This window comes from Phalacrocorax carbo, chromosome 20 (assembly GCF_963921805.1).
Source record: "Phalacrocorax carbo chromosome 20, bPhaCar2.1, whole genome shotgun sequence".
In the NCBI taxonomy this organism is placed as follows: domain Eukaryota; kingdom Metazoa; phylum Chordata; class Aves; order Suliformes; family Phalacrocoracidae; genus Phalacrocorax; species Phalacrocorax carbo.
In genome coordinates, this window is record NC_087532.1 from 6,017,915 (window position 1) to 6,036,220 (window position 18,306).

General features: G+C 44.1%; 2 protein-coding genes across 4 annotated transcripts in view; both read right to left on the reverse strand.

The window, feature by feature from the left end:
• Window positions 1-376: 376 nt before the first annotated feature.
• Window positions 377-15,796, reverse strand: EXOSC10 (exosome component 10). Its single transcript, XM_064470583.1, has 25 exons — window positions 15,609-15,796; window positions 14,631-14,767; window positions 14,056-14,179; window positions 13,472-13,576; window positions 12,885-13,050; window positions 11,992-12,103; window positions 11,624-11,699; window positions 11,370-11,480; window positions 10,803-10,946; window positions 10,272-10,462; window positions 9,423-9,579; window positions 8,622-8,770; window positions 8,292-8,342; window positions 7,398-7,509; window positions 6,667-6,717; window positions 6,042-6,120; window positions 5,760-5,881; window positions 5,351-5,446; window positions 4,609-4,683; window positions 4,038-4,125; window positions 3,732-3,805; window positions 3,030-3,198; window positions 2,492-2,553; window positions 1,150-1,223; window positions 377-557 (listed from the first exon to the last, which is right to left on the reverse strand). The coding sequence occupies exons 1-25, from the start codon at window positions 15,765-15,767 to the stop codon at window positions 527-529; spliced, it is 2,715 nt and encodes a 904-aa protein (XP_064326653.1). The 5' UTR covers window positions 15,768-15,796; the 3' UTR covers window positions 377-526.
• A 1,431-nt stretch (window positions 15,797-17,227) lies between these two features.
• Window positions 17,228-18,306, reverse strand: part of MTOR (mechanistic target of rapamycin kinase) — a 68,497-nt gene continuing 67,418 nt past the window's right edge. For all 3 annotated transcript variants that reach the window (XM_064470401.1, XM_064470400.1, XM_064470399.1), the window contains one exon: window positions 17,228-18,211. In XM_064470401.1, coding sequence (XP_064326471.1) covers window positions 18,196-18,211 — 16 coding nt within the window. In that variant the 3' untranslated portion in view covers window positions 17,228-18,195. The remainder of the gene's footprint in view (window positions 18,212-18,306) is intronic.

Genomic DNA, 18,306 nt, shown 5'->3' on the forward strand with positions numbered 1-18,306 from the left:
GCTTAAAATTACACAAACACACTCATTTTTCATACTACCTTGTCTTGTAAGAGATGAGCTGTGCGGTTCAATTTGTAAGCAAGGTCTAACATAAAATACAGTCTGGCCTTGTTTTCTCCTCTGGACTGCTGGGGTTTGAGTCACATCTACTGAATCGATTATTTTTGTGCTGGCTTTAGAGATGCCAAGAAGTTCCTCTCCTACTCCACTGACATGCTGGTTCTGGACTTCAAGCAACTCCAAAAAGTGAAAAGTTTAGCTTAACTGTATTTGAGGACAAAGGATAAACTTCCAAAATTAGAAACAAAGCAACATTGTGAGTCTAATTAGAAAAAACACCAATGTGAATATAATAAAAGTGAACTCAATTAGGATGTTTTTCCTTTTGGAATAAAAGGATTTTAATGGCTTTAAAAACATTTCTGTACAAAAACTGCTCAATGACCGGTATTTGCCTTCCCATGGTGACAATACTTCTGACTGTTGTTTTGTTCAGCAGCAACTCCCACAGGTCCTGGAACAAGGACTATCTCTTTGGCCAGTGGTGCCTGGAAGCCCTGCAAAAGAGAGTTACAAGAAGACTTTAACCCTTGCTCTGAATTCACTCAAGACTGAAAACCTACGATAGGTTACAGTGATGCTATTGAGGAAGGGTCATGATGCAGTCACAACCTCCCTCCCTCCAATGCTGCCCTTACATAGTGTTGCTCTGTTATGACTAAATAATACACAAGGATCAAGCCTCGTAAGCCACACATTAAGTATGAGCGTTCTTGCTCTGAATATTTGGCAGCACTGTTATTTATCTTCCTCCCAAGCCAAGCAAATGTTCTCCCCACCTCTACCTACCTTTGTGGCCAAAGAAAGCAACTCCCACGTCTATTAACACAAACTTTTACCTCAGCATTTCAAACCTTCCACTCAGAATTGTCTTTAATTGCGTTAATCCTGACTAAGCTTTTTTTTCTTCCCCTTTAAACTGACGTCAAGCTGAGTAGGTTTTAAGTAGGTTTTATGCAACCTCTTCCCATTAAACATGTGCTTAAGCTCCCACAGCAATAGAGGACAATAGCTGTGCTTTGCCCATAGCTCCGGGGCACGGGCGTGAAAACACTCCACCACTGCGATGACAGCAGGCTGACAACACACCTATCAGCTTTCCCCGCCAGGTAGGACAGGCTTCGGTTTCCAGACTGTTGAAGTTTGTTAGCTCCAGCAAATTTCTGCACAAAAAAAAAACCAAACAAAACAAAAACAACAAAACACCACCACCGCAGTGAGGTACCTGCCAAATACAGTATATTCCATGAGATGCATGTGCTGTCAGGTCCCTCCAGCTTCAAGGAACGCTGCTTGTTTACACTGTGAGCTTTATGTTTTAGGACTTCTCTACACGCATGTGCACTGAATGCATCTGCACAAGTGCTGTTCTACTGGTCTAACCTGGATATGTAAGGCACAATACCACACTGTTGACAAATCTTACCCATCTAGACAGAAAGATCTGTACAGGTTGTCCCAAATTCAGCACTTGGTTTCTTTTTTTTCCTCCTGGAACAAGTTTCAACTAACACAGGCAAGGGATTGCACAGGAAACTGTTTCCTACACTATCAGGCATAAACTTGTTCAGCTTCTAAAATACAATTTTTAATGAACATCTAGGATGCTCCCTGGTTCCCTCTGCTCTCCAGTTAAATATGCAGACAGGCAGCATGCACAGGAAAGAGGCTGAAATGCAAGAAATGAGCTTCAGAACTTAAAATTAATGCTCAGGCACCCAGTGAGTTCACACACGGGCACCCTGTTCATGTCTATTCATGTCTGAATGCCCACTGACATCATGTATCAGCACCCAAATACTCCACACACGAGCATTATGCAGGGTATACACAGGGGTTTTAGGTAACCCAGGCCTGCAGAGTGACCTGGGGTGGGGGACGAGACAGGAACCCCCTGTGCTGGTCACAGGTTTCCCTAAGTATGTGTTTGATTGTTTAGTCTTCTCTTCAATCTCTCAATCTCAATTAGCAATAAATTAAGTAAAAGTTCTCTGAGCTGAGACTGTTTTCCTAACGACAGTACTTGGTGGAGAATGTGGGCAACACGAAAACCTGCTGTGGTTTAACTTTAACTGCCAGGAATAACTGGACTGACTTTATGATTTTTGAGAGTTGAATTTGGTATTGAGAATTTGCAGTGTTGTGCTGTGGTCTAAGTGTTGCACCTGTGATGTATGGGGACATAGGAGTGAACAATATATGAAGAGGTGAGAAACACCAAGAAAGTCTGAGGGGCCCCAGAAAAGCTCTTCCTGAATGGGAAGAGGCTATAATGCAAAGTATGAGCTCATGACTGGAAGCTGCACCTCAGTATCGAGTGCTGTTAGGGAACATTCTGCAGATCCAGAAAGTCATCTGCCTTGCCCAGCGAGTCCCCAGCTGTATACATGATATCAACATTTCTGTTCCTTCTTTCATGACATGCCCATACCTTGCCTGTGTAAGCTTGCTTGGCAGGATCAAATTGTGACGACTGCTTCGATTTGCTGCTTCCTAACGGAGAGAGGACAGAAGCTGTCACTAAAATTTTCCAGAAAGAACAGTACATTCCACGGTGTTCCTCTGATGATAAGGAGGTTTCACTGCAGTCTTCCACGTGCCAAAACCCACGACAGCCTCTTAAGGGCAGGAGATGCTTTTCAATAGATACTTGCTACAAAGGAGTCAGATCTCCTTTGCCTCCTAATTCCTGGGGTCCCATTAAACAAATTACTTTCTCTACAGAGAAAAGAAGCAAAATACAAATCCACGATCCCCCCAGCCGATGGTTTCAGGATTTTGTTTCCAAATCAGAAAAGGGATGCTACATTCCCCAAGTTAATTTCTTTTAGTATTTCCCCACTGGAAGGTAAGTGCATTGTAACAGTTTGTACTGCCTTGGCACCTACATTCACACACAGCCTTCTCAGGGCTCAACTGGCAACATTTTCCACAGCCTGCAGCACTCCAGCAAGAGATCCAGATCTTACCCGCAAACACTTTGAAGTTGGACTTGCTGTAATCAAAGGGGGTAAACTGCTTTGGTGCTTCCAGCTCCTCTGGTGGCTGGGAGGCTTTTGGCCGTTTCTTCTCTTGTTTTGGCAACTCTGTTCCTGTTTCACTCATGACTCTCTCCCTCTTCTTACTAGCTTGCTCCTGCTGTGAAAGCAGAACCCACAGAACAGAAACAAGTTGAAATTCAGAAGAGGAGAATGAAACATCTCTGTGTAGGCATGAACACCAGCATGCAGATGAACTGCCCGATGGACCTAGGCCCCAGTGACAGCTGTTGCCTAGCGTGGGGAGAAACCGCTGTGTTATTCTTTGGGCCTTTTTCTTTCCCCCCTCACAGCAGGGACTTTTCAGATGGAAAGCCAAGCTGTCATTTTACAGGATACTAGAGGCTGAGATCTGCTGCGGCCCCGCAGGCAGATTTGGGGGAACCTAGGCAAGTGAGGAGCAGAGGTGCAGCACTGGAAAACATTCCCTACTGAAGATATGAAGGGATGAGAGAATTTGCTCAGCACAGGTGCTAGGGGCCTGTTGCCACACACAGGGCAGAACCACAGCAAGACAGCTATCAAAAGACTGTAATTCAGGTCTTCCAGAGTTACTGGGCCCAGGTTTTCATTCTGAACCTTTATAAAGGTCAAAAGGGGCAAAGGCTAGAAGTAGGGAATTCAATGACATACCATAGCTTGCTGACGAACAGACACAATATTTTCTGTTGCCTCTTTATACATCTTCTGTGCCTGGTCACGAGCAGCTACAGAAACAAACGAGCATTACTGTAAAAACCAGGACTAAGTTACCCAGGAGATTAGAAAGAGCAAGCAAACCAGCTTGTAGTGAATCTCAAACTAGAGTACAATCATTGTCAAACCATCTCATCCATCAGGAAATCCATCATCTAAGGTTTTCTTGTAACTGGGAAGCAGCCTATGTGCATAGGGAAAAGCATGCTAGCCAACACACTGAGGAAGGGAAGATGGCTGTACCTGACTGCTGGGCTGCTTTCTTTTTGGTTTCATCCTTGGACTTCTGCGCTTGATGAGTCTGACTCATCAACTTCCATCGATTGCTGATCTGCAATGAAAAGAAGTTACCTGGGATCACTTTCTTTGAAGTTTTATGGCAGAAGGGAGTTTATAAACTTGCTACCACATGCTGGTCTTCATTAGGAGTACAAAAGATCAAATTGGATTGTAAAAGAGATTAAGATCTGCTGCACCAGGTAAAGTAAAACCAGATGCTTTAAAAGTTCTGAGCTACAAACAAGCCATGAGAACAAAGGCAGATAGAGATTTCAGTAGTAGCTTGTAGCTTTGACAGACAGGGAATACACAGTGGAATGTCTCCAATCCCTGGTTCTTCGAAGGATACGAATGCTACAGAAACAATTACAGATTTGGAAACATGTCCAGTTTCTCAAAACTTAGATTCTTTTTCTAAGGAGAATCCAAGGAGCAAAATATTCCTATATTGCTGAGGATCCCAAAGGAAAATAATCTACTTATTTGGTTCTTTTCAGAAATTTTACTTGGCAGGAAATTTTAGCATGAATCTTACTTCATAAATTTTTGATGACGGGTCAAACTTTGCAGACTGTGAGACAATGGCAGGATTATGTTCTGGAGGTAGGTACTGTGGAGAGGAAAAAACCATTTTGCTTTAAACACAGCACATGACATTCAGCTCATTGCTAAAATGCTACTTAAAGTGTTCCAAACCAAAAAGTTCATATTCAAGAAACACTCTACAGAGAGATCACCTTTTGGAAAAAGAAAAGTTACCACAGCTACGGCCAGGAGAAACGTTAAAAAAAAAAAAAAAAAAAAAAACAACCCAAACAAAAAAACCCTGAAAAACCAACCCCCAACCACACACCAGAAAAAGTTGTTTTGATATTACTTCCTAGTAATTTGCCACTCCAAATCTATAACAAAGTATTCTATTGTTGTTCTGATTTATTAGAAGAGTAAAATCAGCTCACTAACTCTAGCCATAGAGATGAAAATGTGATGCAAATTAAAAAAACCTCAAACTTGATTAAAAAAAGAAAACAGAACAAAAAACAGTGAGGTCTGTTTACTATGTGGAAAGCCATATATCTAAGAGGCATTTCAATGTGTTTTGAAAACAAGTCCACACGTGCGTGCTTTGCAAGGAGGACAGTCTCTCAACTCCATATCAGAGCAGCAGCTGATACTCTATCAAGCTCTTTCAGATATGCATGGAAAAACAGCTCAGAGCATCCTCTGCACTACGTAGTTTATGAGTCCCACTACAAGTATGAATTGGGAGCTTTTACCATTCTAAATGGATTTTCAAAGGACTCCATTATACGCTGAGCTTTCTGCTGTGCGGTGGTTAAAGCCTTCCCGTTTCCTTCATCTTCATCACATTCCTTAAAAGCAAAAAAAAAAAAAGGAAGAAATATCAATAATTTTTGGTTTTGTCTACTGCTGTTTCATGCATGTTATTTCTCACTCTACCTGAAACTCCACTGATGGCAGTAACACTCCAGAGAGATGTAATTAACTTGCTGGCCTCCTAACCTAGCTGTCTTGGTCATGCCATAGGCTTGCCAGAAAGCCAGCATCATTCCCATGCATGTCCCACCTTACCATTTCTTGCAACACTTCCACAGAGTTTTACCAGATTTATTAGTATGTTTTCTAATACTTAAATATTGACACTACCACAAACACATCGCTTACACTGAATATGCTGACAGTGGCAGTGGCAACAAGGCTTGTCGACTCTGGCTGAACTTCCTGAATATTCATTGTCCTCTCACTGTCGGAAAAGAGACCACCATGTTCCAAAATCGGTGCAGGCTCTACACAAAAAGGAAAAGGAGACAACATTTTTATTAGATACTTGGATATTTTACTGCTCTTTTGTGTAATGAGATTTCACTGAAAGTGTCTTCTGGGCTGCTTATGTCAAAGCCACGTCATGTCATTATTAACACAGTTTTTAGGTTAAGTCCAAATTACCCAAGACAGAGTTGTTCTGAAAATCACCCACAGGAATCCGGGAACTGTCATGTGGTCCAAAGAAGGTATTCTCCAGCCTCTGCAGAGAGATTCAAATTAAAAACACCATTAATACTCTTCTGTATGAATTTGCATATGTTTTTGCATATTGCAGATACACGTTAATGAAAATTCAAATAAACGGGTGAAATTCAGAGACTTAGTATAGCTCACTGGGCAGAGCACATTGCATCTGCCATCAAAAGGATACCTGTGCAAACACCCACCAGCTAATGGAGATGCTTTACTCCATACGCACCAGGAGTGTAAACAAGTCAGCCCTAGAAACTCATCTGAAACTTCTCTTCTAACAGACCAATCGATATAGACTAACACACGTGAAACTGTCCAGCAGCTAGAATGTTTGCTAATGAAGCCTTAAGTGCTGCTATTATGGTGGTTTGTAAATTGCCAATTTACAAATGGTAACGTGACAAGTCTAGCACAGAAAAGTAACATTAAGCTAAAGCGGAGAGGCCTGAAAATGGATGAGAGTAAACAATTTATTAGAAGCTAGAATTTTACTACGTTTGTTTCCGAGTTTAAGGCTTCAGGCATTAGATAACAAATACTATGTAAACAGTACCTCAGGGTTGGACAGAGGTGCTCTCTTCTCGACTGCCGAAGCAATCTCCGACTAGAATGGGAGAGAAAGATAAGTCACTTAAATGGACCTGCCCTACTTCTTCTAGGTTGGCCTCCTTACCAATATTTTCAACACATTTATTACAAGCTAGCAGGTTAATACAATTACATTCTTTCTTATTCTCCTGCAGTTCTTGCATGTGGATATGTTTAAACATTTCACACAGAAAGGACATGTTCATGCTCACAAATGGTTTTTTTCACTAGAAGAAGACTGTATTAATACCAACATGCTGACACGCGCTTTAACTAATGAACCTCTTACACCTAGAGGTTCGGGGTTGTTTTTTTTTTTTCCTGCACCGTAGCTGTGAAAGATTTATGAATCCATTTATGCAGCCAACAAATTCCACAAGGTCCAGTTCTTCCTCACACAGGCAAACATGATGTGCAATGTAAGACAGACAACTGCACCCCGTCCAAGTAGTGTCTGTTCTTTTAATGCTCTAGTTCTCCAGGAAATTACACTGTGTGTAAGCCAGTACGCAGCAGACAACAGACAGGCAAGAAGAAATTGCAATATATCTTTCAGCTCTACTACAGAACACTACATTCACAGTGTTCAAAAAGCAAACTTCAGCATACACATCATCATAGGTCACCATTTAGCTCCAGCCCCTGGCTTATGGAAAGCAAATGATGAGTCTCTTGTGTGGTACGAGCTACTCCTACCTTGAGAAGAGGCATCTCCCGGGCCTGCTGAATGAGAAGATGCAATTCATTAATCTGCTGGCGAACTAGTGGTGGGACTGGATTACAGCAAGCAATGACGCCCTGGGGTTCTCTAAAGAGAGATGAGAAAAATTCAGTGTGCTATATTTATGGCCGATATGTTAGGCATTTGCATTCAAAGGACACACAACCAGATATAACCACGGTCCTGACTGTGACAGAATAAGACAAGTCAGATTAATCTGTCAGAGTTTATTCTCTGTAATGAAAAATTCTTCTGCACCAGGTTTGTGCAGCTAAGGAGAAACCATTAACTCAGCTCTCCTCTCACTTATCTTTTCTGTGGTCTGTCTGTCCCCAGCTTCATTTTGTTCCTTGTTCACTATTCACCTACGGAGGCTGACCCCAGGAGTGGACTTGTGTTTAAAGATGCATTTTTGTTATTCTCAAGTATGGATGTTAGATGATGAGTGCCAAGCGTTTGAGGAAAATGTTGGATCAATAGGGTGTTTTAAGGGATCTGCCCCTCACTCCCCACCCTCCCCAATCCCTTTAGCAATGGTAAAAGACCCCAAGGAAATATTATGGGGGAACTCATCCCTCTCTTGCTCTCTAATACTATAGGAATCTCAGGGGGAACATGTGACACATAGCAATACAAAGCAATGTGTTTTATTAGTGGAATAAAATCAGAGAAAGATGTATCCCAGAAGAAGCTTGGAGGCTTCTGAAGGAGTATTGCTATTTATTTCTTTTCCAAAATGAAGAACTATAGAGAAAAGCAATACTGACAGCTGGAAGGAAGAGACCAACTGCAGAAGTAGTTACACGCTAGGAAATGACTTGCTGGGTATTAAAATCAAATGAGACTCCTCAAGGGTGAGCAAAACTTACTTGGGCAGCTCCTCTGCTATCTTCAGTAGCATATGATTTGGTAGCACATATCTACAACACAAAGAGGTGGTGTGAATGTAACAGAATAATAAAAACTCTTAAAAAGACCTTCAAAGTGCCTAGATCTGCCCCAATTACAAGGTCTGAAAAGATGAATCAGTTAAAAAGAAATTAAGTAGGGCTAATCTAGACACTAATAAGAATTTACTGCTAACATAACAGGACTTCTGTGTAAAAATCAGCCTGAGGCAGTAAGCTGACTTCTACAGGTAACAAAGTGGTTCCACCTCCCAGGAGAGGAGAGGGGCACAATCCGAGAGTGCTTCCTACCCTGTACTCTCATCTTCTTGACGTGCCACCTTGTCTCTCCATGCAAACAGCAACCTAAATGCTGCTAGCTGCTGTGTGTTGAGATGTTTTTTCTGCCTCCTGTAGAGCTCAAGGTAGGATTCATCTGAAAAGAGGGGCTTGATGTATTTCTGGACAGGAAAAAAAAGAAATGCTCATGATCAGTATCAGATTTGTGCTTTCTAGTTTGCCTTGCTTCACTAAGACAGACAGAATGTCACACAGACATAAGGGGACTGAATAAACTCAGGTACCATGTGTCTTGGAGCTTTTACCCTAAACTAGTGGTAGGAGCCTACCCCTGCAAAACACATCCATTTTCAGGGGAAAACAACCCTCACCTGCTCCAGAGGCAGCTTTAGACGTACACTACCTTCACGCTTTACTACATTAGAAAAGGCCTACTTTCATAGACAGTGTTTTCCACAGGCACAATGTAATTATCTCATAATGCAACTCCAGTTAGGCTTTGAACTTCTAGGAACGTCCCGTAGAACTGGAAATGTAACCTCTCTCTTGGGAAAGACACACCTGAAAGCATCAGGAGGCCAAGGAATGCCAGCACTCAAAAAAGAGGAAGCAGGCATCTGCATCTAAGGATTTTAGCTAGCGAAACAAGCGACTGCACACAACTGAGTCAGAGTTTATACAGCTGTTTTCAGACACACACAGAGGAAAAAAAAAAAAACTGTGTCTATGCAACAGACATAGAACAGGCAAAGGACTTTCTATCCTACTAAGCTCATACTCTGATCCAGGTAATCCAACTAGGTGAAGCATTACCTTCAGGCAGATGTCCTTGCTGCGTTGCCACACAATCTGCAGCTGAGTGGGCTGCTCGTTCCCTCTCTCCCACAGCGCCTCCCTCACTTTATCATAGATGTAAAGCAAGTAGTGAGTGTCATCACGGGCATACTGAATCATTTCTTCTGGCAAAGGGCTAGAAAAAGATCCAAAATGACACTAATACATTTCAGTTGCCCTGCCAAACTGTCACTTTCCTCTTGCAAGGCATATTAGGGCAAGCTGCACGTAAAATACGCCAAGAACTAATAAGGAAATTCTTCTGTTTCCTGACTGAAAGATTTGTGGAACAACAGCAGTAACATGCTGTGCACTTTCCAAGAAAGCACCTTAGTCACACATGGGAGAGCAGAACTGCTTGCTATGGTATTTGTCGTAACTCTCCTCGCTCTGCCAAGCCTACATAAAGTAGACCTGGGATCTCTGTGGTGTGCAGGGTCCATCTGCATAGCCAAGCTCATTGCTCCAACAGCAGACGCTCCACCTACTGCAGGCGACTGAATGTTTTTGTGGGGGCTCTAGGGGAGCAAATACTGACTTTCTCCAAAATATCGCAGTGGTCAAGCACTGTTCCTAAGAAGTGGGCTTCTTTTCATTACTTAATCTTCCCTGATCTTCCCAAAAGGACACATTTTCTAAAGAAAAATGGGAAAATGTAACACTCATTAAAAGAACTTAAAGCACAGTGAGGTAAATCCTGCGCTCATTCAGTTTGAGACTAACGTAAACCATGGGGCTTGCAACTAGAAACATGCTCCTGCTCTAACAATACAAACAAGGATAAATGCTACTTTGCAGCTCCAGCCCATTTAAGAGGTCAGTTTTTACCGTATCCTCCAGTCAGCCAGCTGGTACTGCTTGTCAGCATCTACATTGCAATACAGCTTCAGCAAGTGCTCCAAAGAATGCCTGCCAAGATTGAGGAGACGAGCAGCTTGGTGAGTATCAAACATATTCACCAAGTACAGACCAAAGTCTTTTTGCAGCCATTCCACATCTGAGTCAGCACCATGAAGGACCTTGAAAAGCAAAACAAATTCAGAATGACATGAAGAACATTTCTACTCCATGCTGACAGAGCTGTGCTTTCACACTCATGTGTCTAGGACTAGATTTCTTTTCTCCGTCCTTCACTGTTAAGTGCAGAACTACTAAATGAGTGCACTTGGCAAGTAACTCCCCACTTACATCAATGAATCAGACACATGAACAAATTACAATGAAAGCAGAGCCAAGTGACCGAGACAGAACACAGTATGCTTTTAACTATTATAAAGCTTAAACTAAGGAAAGAAAAGAAAGGGAAAAAGAAAAAAAAAAAGAAATTCTGGTGGTGAATTGGTAAATTTGGCAGCTGACCTTCACAATTGCAGGGTCTGTGAAGGTCTCGTTGAGAATGTTCATGTCGCTGCGCAATTCCAATGTATCAATAATGAAGTCTTCTGTTCGGGTGGAAATCTGCATCAGGCAGGTCAAGCCCAGGAAGCTCCTGTAGGAGTGGTGCTGAAAAACACAGAAGAGATACAAGCTAGGACCCACTACAGAAGCAATAATATAAGACAAAGAGCACATCAAATGAATGAAGAAAAAGTAAGAGGATTTTGTAAAGAAAAAAAACCATTGGATGAGCAAAGCTTTCTCTTTGCAGTCACTACCATGACATAAAAAACTGTGTGATGAATTGAAAGATGATCAAATTCAGTATGAAGTGTGCAGCCAGTACTACCATTGGAAAACTTACAATATTGACAGAGTTTAATTCAACCTTCTAAATAGTGTCTGACAGGTCAGGACATGAACTGTCTTTTCATGTCAGAAAGTACAAAAAGCAGGAGAAGACTACAAAACAGACTAGAAGAATATAATGGTCTCCAAGGAACTAACAGTACATAGGCAGCTTTTAAATAGAAAAGGCAATTTGATTACCTCTAAGTCCAGGGCAAATTCTTTACAGTTCATAAGCTTTTCATTTAGCTCTACCAGCTCATCCAGTGTGGTGACAAAATGACAGGGTGTTTCCTTGATGGGCCTGTACATCTGGCAGAGGAAATTATTAGGCATGGTATGTTCTCTGTCAGTTCCCACCCTTGAATTCTACCCTCGATCGCAAAATTTGTCAGATATGGCTGGCTGTAAACTTACTGCATCTGCAGTAAGTTTAAATTAATGTGGGCACCAACCTGGGGTTCTGGTTTCTTGAGAACTCCATCTGGTGGAGAAAAATGCTCCAGTTCATACTGGTAAGGGTGAGCAAACCTGTGGAAATTAGTAAGACAGGCACAGACTGAATTTCAGTGATCTTTAGGAAGTCAGAGCACAGAGACTTTGAGAGCTATGGCAGTTTCCCTACTGAGTAGAAATTTAATCTCTTATTAAGCATAGGTTTAAAGTAGCTGCAGATGTCTAAAGCAAATCACGCAAAACATCGTGTGCAGACACAAACACATGCAGAGCTGTCACACATGAATTGCATCAGCACAATGGGACCATACACGTGCATGTTCACCAACGGTACTCCAAGCACCTTGCTGTCAGTTTAATTTCTTACATGTCTTGCTCAGTTTGCTGTGTCCTCTGCTGGTGTATGAAGTCTGCCAAAGCAGCTGGTACATCCAAGTCTTCAGGCCGCTCCTTTCGTTCCCGTCCACTTTTTGTGAGGGCTGAACAACCAATATGGAACAACTGGACTGGGTCCCACACATAACATGTTCTCAGCCTACTACTCTCTTTCCCCTCCACCCACCACAAGATCCTATTGAAATCATACAGTATCAAAAATCTTAACAATTTAGACCTGCAGCTTTTTCTGTCAGCAAGATTTCTGTCTGCACCTCTAATGACAACTCAGTTACTAGGTTTTACCAGGCTGTTGTTAAGCAAGACACAAGGTGGTTCTGCTCAAGAGCTTGAAAGGAGATTGAAAAATCTTCAGAAAGATCTTTCAATCGTTCCCAGTTACTGAAAGTACAACCACATCAATGCAGACTAAGGATGAATCAGCAGCAGCAGAATGACATGTTGCCAAGACAGGATGGTGGCTTTGATAAAGCACCCAAAGCAAAGCCAGGTCTAACCAAACACCTGGTGCTCCTAGGTAATTAGAAAGAGGTATCTGTAAAGCCAACTAGGCTAGTCAAGACCACTTCTGGTGCCAGAGTGACTCTCTCTTGTCATGCACGTTCAACGGTGGTAAAGAGAAGCAGCAGAATATCTGTTTAGAACAGATTATTTACTGTATACCAACAAGAAGATGCTGTATGCTGACCTACCCTTACATTGCACATATGTAAACAGCGGCACTACAGAGCCTACTGCGCCCAAATGGTCAACAACAACTGCTGTCACTTGTTTTTACAGTCAATGATTTCTCTTCTAGACTGTGAGGACAGATTTGTGTCAAATACTCTCAATAGGTTACCCAACAAAAGATAAACTCCTCACCTTCAGGCAAAGGTTTTAAAGCATTTGGCTTGATAAAAAGTTTAGGTACAAAGGGAGTGTTGGAATTGTCAATCTTTTCCCGAAACTTAAGCTGTGGTCGAGTGATATTCTTGGCATGAAGCAGTCGGAAGGTTTCAGATTGAGTTCTCTTGTGGGATTCTCCCGCCTATTTAAAAAAAAGTAAACCACAAGTAAAACTTACATGACTTAACAGACATTCAGAGTTTCTTTAACTCAGCCTGATCCAGTATTCAGAATAACAAAGTTATAGCCCAAGCTCAAAAGTGAATCACTCTCTTGCAGGAAGTCCTGCACCTAAGAATGAAAATTCTCTGAATCCGGATCCTGAATTAATATGAATAAGCAAAAGAAGGCTGTTGAGTATATGAAACTGAAATGGCAATGGAAAGCACACAGAATCCAAAATCAAGTTTGAATAAATAGGAAAAGGAAAATAGAAGGAGAGAGTTAGGACATGTAAAAAACCATGACAAACACTTAACTACCCAACTCCACTAGAAAATCAGTGGTGCCCATGCTAGGTAAAAAGCTAAGATACCACAGCAAACCAAGCACGGAGGCCTCACCTTGCGGTTCCAGCTGGAAATGATCATCTGTGGGGGCTGCAACCCAGCAGGGAGGACTGGTTGCTGGTTTTTGTTCACTCCTGCTGCTTCATCCAATAAAATACCCTAAATTCCAAAAAAGAGAAGTGAAAACCAAAACACTGTTAAATTACCATGCTCAGCCACGCTAGTCAGACTGAATAAAGAAAGTCACACAGGTAGATATCTCCACAGCTATGTCCCAGAATTCTGTGCAACATGAGACAGACAAATGTGGGAGGATTATGTAGAATATCAGGGGTAGGAAGAGTTTCCTTAGAGAAGCAGCTCTATGAATTTACAGACCTATTTTCAGGTTGTGAGGTTCTAGTGCCAAACTGTATTGTTTCCTCACAAGTCACATATTACCTTCCTTCCTTTTGGGCCATGACCCACCTCCTCAGCTGCTGTGACCACTGGCCTCGCACATGGAAATAAAAGGAAAATGACCAGCTTAAGGAAACACTAAATGTGACTGTGAAAGCACTACCACTGAAATTCTGGCAATGAAAAAAAACTTGTGGTGACTGAACAGTTTATAAGAACAACATCCAGAAATAACTTACCACTCGTTCAAGAATGACGTCGTTAGAGTCAACCAGCATATCGAATTTATCTTCCAGCTCTGTCACTTTGCTGCGATCTTTCATGTGGCTGTGGCAGCCATGGTATTGCATCACCTTGCTCATGCTTGCAAAAGAACAGTACAGCTATTAGCAAGTTGAAAGCAAGCATGCTGAACACTAAACCGTCCAATTCTCTTCAACTTTCTACATCTTTGAAGTTTGAAAATAAATCAAACGCAGTACCTATAGATAACATTGTGTGAACAGAGACTAAAATAAACATCTACAAAGTATTGTTAGAATTAATTTCTTACAAACCATGTGACTTTAAAAATAGATAGCCTAAAGTGTTTTATATCAGCCTCTGCTCCTTGCACAGCTCTTTATCCATATCATTATGAAAGGCCCTCTTTAAACTTGTTACTTAAACTATCAAGTGCTAGAAAAGTTGCTACAATTAGGTATGTGAAATAAAACACATTGTTACGCACAGCAAATTTGGACTCTCCAAAGGGTACTACTGTTTTGGATTGGAAGCTATTAGCAATGGGCCAGAGACGCAAATACATCCTTACCAGTGAAGGAGATGGTCACCCTGTGTTTCACAGTACGCCCGGAAGCCAGGGAAGCTTCGGTAGAAGTCATACTCATCGCCAGGCTGAGGAAGCCCATTAGATGCCTTTGTTGCAGCTACCACTGTGCCAAGAGCATACTGTGCAATGATACCACATTAGTGTTTTTTCAGTATTTTGATCCTCCATTTATCGAGGATAAGGTGGGGTAGGAATGCATTTTACCTAGCTTGTCTGAACGGCATGGCTCTAATATGCAGTATTATGGGGATTTTTAACATGAGTAAGTTTACAGTCATTTAGTTCACGTTGTCTATTTAGAAACCTTTAAAACACTAAAAGCCTAATAGTAAGAAAAAGAATTAAAACTCAGCCTAGTATTTAAGGTCTGAAAGAAAGCTTGTTAAATCAGCAGGAATGCAGATAGCTACTTTATTATTTCAACAAAACACCCCCCTGCAATGCTTCCTGGTGAGAAGCGGTAAGCGTTCCCTCTCCGGGAAGCAGCAGCGGGCAGTGCCACGGAACGCAGCCGACGCCGAGATCTGCGATCCCAGGGGCGATGCCCACCGCCGCACGGCCGGCAACGGCCCTCCCGGGGGTCCCCATTACTCCGCATCTCAAGGGGAGGCGGCAGACCCCCACCCAGGGACGCGGTTCGGGTTAGGACAGCGGTCACGACGGTGCCCGGAGCTCCCCAGACCGTGCTTCGGGACGGGAGGCCCGAGCCCAGGGCGGTAACCGGTCCCGGGGCGCCGCTCTGCCCCCCGGCACCCCTGCGAGCGGCCCGCACCCCGTGGGGCCCATCCATGTGGCTCACGGGGGGCTTCTCACGGGTGGCACCTCCTGAAGGGGTGTCCTCAGGCAGCCCCCCCGCAGGGGAAGAACTACAGCTCCCGGCATGCCCCGGGCGGCGCACGGCACACCGGGAACGGTAGTGCACGGCGCCCGCCCCGCTCCCCCGGCTCCTCCGTCACGCACCTTGACGAAGGCGTCGACGTCGTCAAAACCGGGCAGCGCCGCCGCGGCGCTGCCGCCCTCCGTCTCCGCGGGTCGCTCCGCCGCTCCGCGGCCGCCTTCCCGCCCCGCGGGGCTCTCGGCCTCTGCGCTGCCGCTCCCCCCACCCGCGGCGGCCGCCATCTTGGCCTCGCAGCCACGCTACGCTCGGAGGCTCTCGCGAGAACACTGCCGTCGAGGGGCGGGGGGAGAGGCCGGGGACACGCATGCGCACGAGGAGACGGCGCCAGGGCTGCCCTCTGGCGCCCCCAGGTGGCGTGGTGTAACAGGCGCCTGAGAGGGAAGAAATCCTAGAATCATGGAACCATTAACGTTGGAAAAAGACCTCTAGGATCAAGTCCAACCCCCAACCCAACACCCCCACGCCTCCTAAACCATGTCCCCAGGTGCCACGTCTACACCGTTTCTAAGCACCTCCAGAGACAGTGACTCCCTCACCTCTCTGGGGAGCCTGTTCCAGTGCCTGACCACTCTTGCAGTGAAAAAATTTTTCCTAATGTCCAACCTAAACCTCCCCTGATGCAGCCTGAGGCCATTTCCTCTCATCCTATCGCTTGTTCCTTGGAGAAGAGACCAACCCCCCCCTCACTCCAGCCCCCCTCAGGCAGCTGCAGAGAGCGAGAAGGGCTCCCCTCAGCCCCCCCTTCTCCAGGCTAAACCCCCCCAGCTCCCCCAGCCGCCCCCCAGCACACTTGTGCTCCAGACCCTGCCCCAGCCCCGCTGCCCTTCTCTGGACACGCTCCAGCCCCTCCAGGCCCTTCTTGTCCCGAGGGGCCCAAACCTGAGCCCAGCATTCGAGGTGGGGCCTCCCCAGTGCCGAGCACAGGGGCCCCATCCCTGCCCGGCTCCTGCTGGCCACAGCAGTGCTGACACAAGCCCGGGGGCTGGTGGCCTCCTTGGCCACCCGGGCACTGCTGGCTCATGCCCAGCCGGCTGTCAGCCAGCACCCCCAGGGCCTTCTCCGCCGGGCACTTCCCAGCCCCTCTGCCCCAAAGAACAGGGACCCCCCCGGGACACCCCTCAGGGCTTAAAAGTGGCAAGACCCCCACCACTCTTCCCCCACAGGCATCCACCATGACAGCCACACCAGTGCCTGGAAATCAGCATTGCCCCCCCAAAGCCCCTGACTGCCATCTCCATTTCCCGTTTTTGGGGTGCAGGACCAGCACAAGTGGCCTTGGGAAGCCCACGGAGCCCTGGCTGGGACAGTGACGCACCCCATGCTGTCCCTTGAGCCGTGGCTGTGACCCTGAGACCAAGAAAGCTGACATTCTTACCACATGGATGACATTACATCAGCTGGAAACTAAAATTTGGGGGTTGTACAGTCAAGTTTCTTTTATACAAGTGACAGACATCATTCAGTCTTGGTAACTTAGCAGCTGGAGGCAATCAAAAGGAAATCTAGTCAACCACCTGAACTGATGCAGAAAGAGAAGAGTCAAATCCATGGCAACAGAAACTTTTTAAATTAAAAAAAAACCAAACCCCAAACAACCAAAAACCAAAAAACCAAAACTTAATCTGTTTCCCTGTCTCTTCCTAAGAATTTTTTAGGAATAAACAAGAACACAGTCAAAATGTTTACATTTTGGTGTAATTTATTGGCACAAAAATATTCAAATACAACATGGCATCTAAACATGGCTACTCTGTTGTATTTTGTGCATTGTTTTTCATGTTTAATTTTGTAAATCATAACTTTACCTCCACCCTCATGTTTAACAACCATTATTTTCTGTTTCAAGTTATGACCAGTTTTCCCCATGTCTGCCTCCTATGCCAAATATTAACTTTCCCTAGTTATTTCCCAATACTCCTTTTTAATCCAGACACTGCGGAAGCTCCCAAGTGGTATTTCATTTCTACCCTGCATCCAGTTTGCCACCAATCAATCCGCATAGAGGCACCTGACTTTGCTCAGCTTAAGGTCTTCAATTCTTCAACCTGCTCTGATATCCTGATCTAGCCTGAAACACGACTCCTGCGCTAGCATAATGAGCGGATATACAGTTTCCAATTTTGGGGCAAGAACTGAATTTGAAAACAAGGTAACAGGATGAAACACTGGTAAAATTCTGCTTATCTTTCCAGTTATCCAGCTCACCCCCAAACCTAAATGAAGCCTCCTGCACAAGTGCATTGAGCTCACTGCAGCCACACCAACAGGACTGACCAGGGCAATAATTAATCTGCAAATGACTTAGTTACATTGCAAAGTAAGTCAAAACCCGTATATAGTGATTTTTGATGGATCGCCAGTTCCCCAAAGACCAAGTGGAACCATAGACATCTGTGGTACAATCAGTCTTCACTGTCCTGGAAACCCAAATCAAGTGTTGTGTTTCAGACAGCTTGTGTTTTTCCAACAGCAGCTATACATTGGCTTAAACCAACTTTTAATATACAATAACTCTTTTCATTTACATTTCAAAATATTTGACAAAGGCTGTATTTCAGTCCAATGTTCAGTTTGTGTTTGTAGAAGAGCAAGTTTGGAGTGCAAAAGCCTCCAGAAAAAAAAAGGCTGTGGATACTTCGGAATCTTCTGTTACCAAAAAGGACACCTAAGGAAAACAAAGATATTGTAGTAATGGTGACTTGCATATAGTTTCACAAAGGCAACACTGAGAAGGACTGAGATTCCACAGTAACTAGTCAC

Coding starts and splice junctions, on each gene's coding strand:
- EXOSC10 (XM_064470583.1), bottom strand. CDS start 15,767: ATGGCGGCCGCCGCGGGTGGGGGGAGCGGCAGCGCAGAGGCCGAGAGC. Junction 13,051..13,471: donor TTTCCAGCTGGAACCGCAAG/GTGAGGCCTCCG, acceptor TTTTTTAAATAG/GCGGGAGAATCCCACAAGAG. Junction 12,104..12,884: donor TTTAAAACCTTTGCCTGAAG/GTGAGGAGTTTA, acceptor TTGGTTGTTCAG/CCCTCACAAAAAGTGGACGG.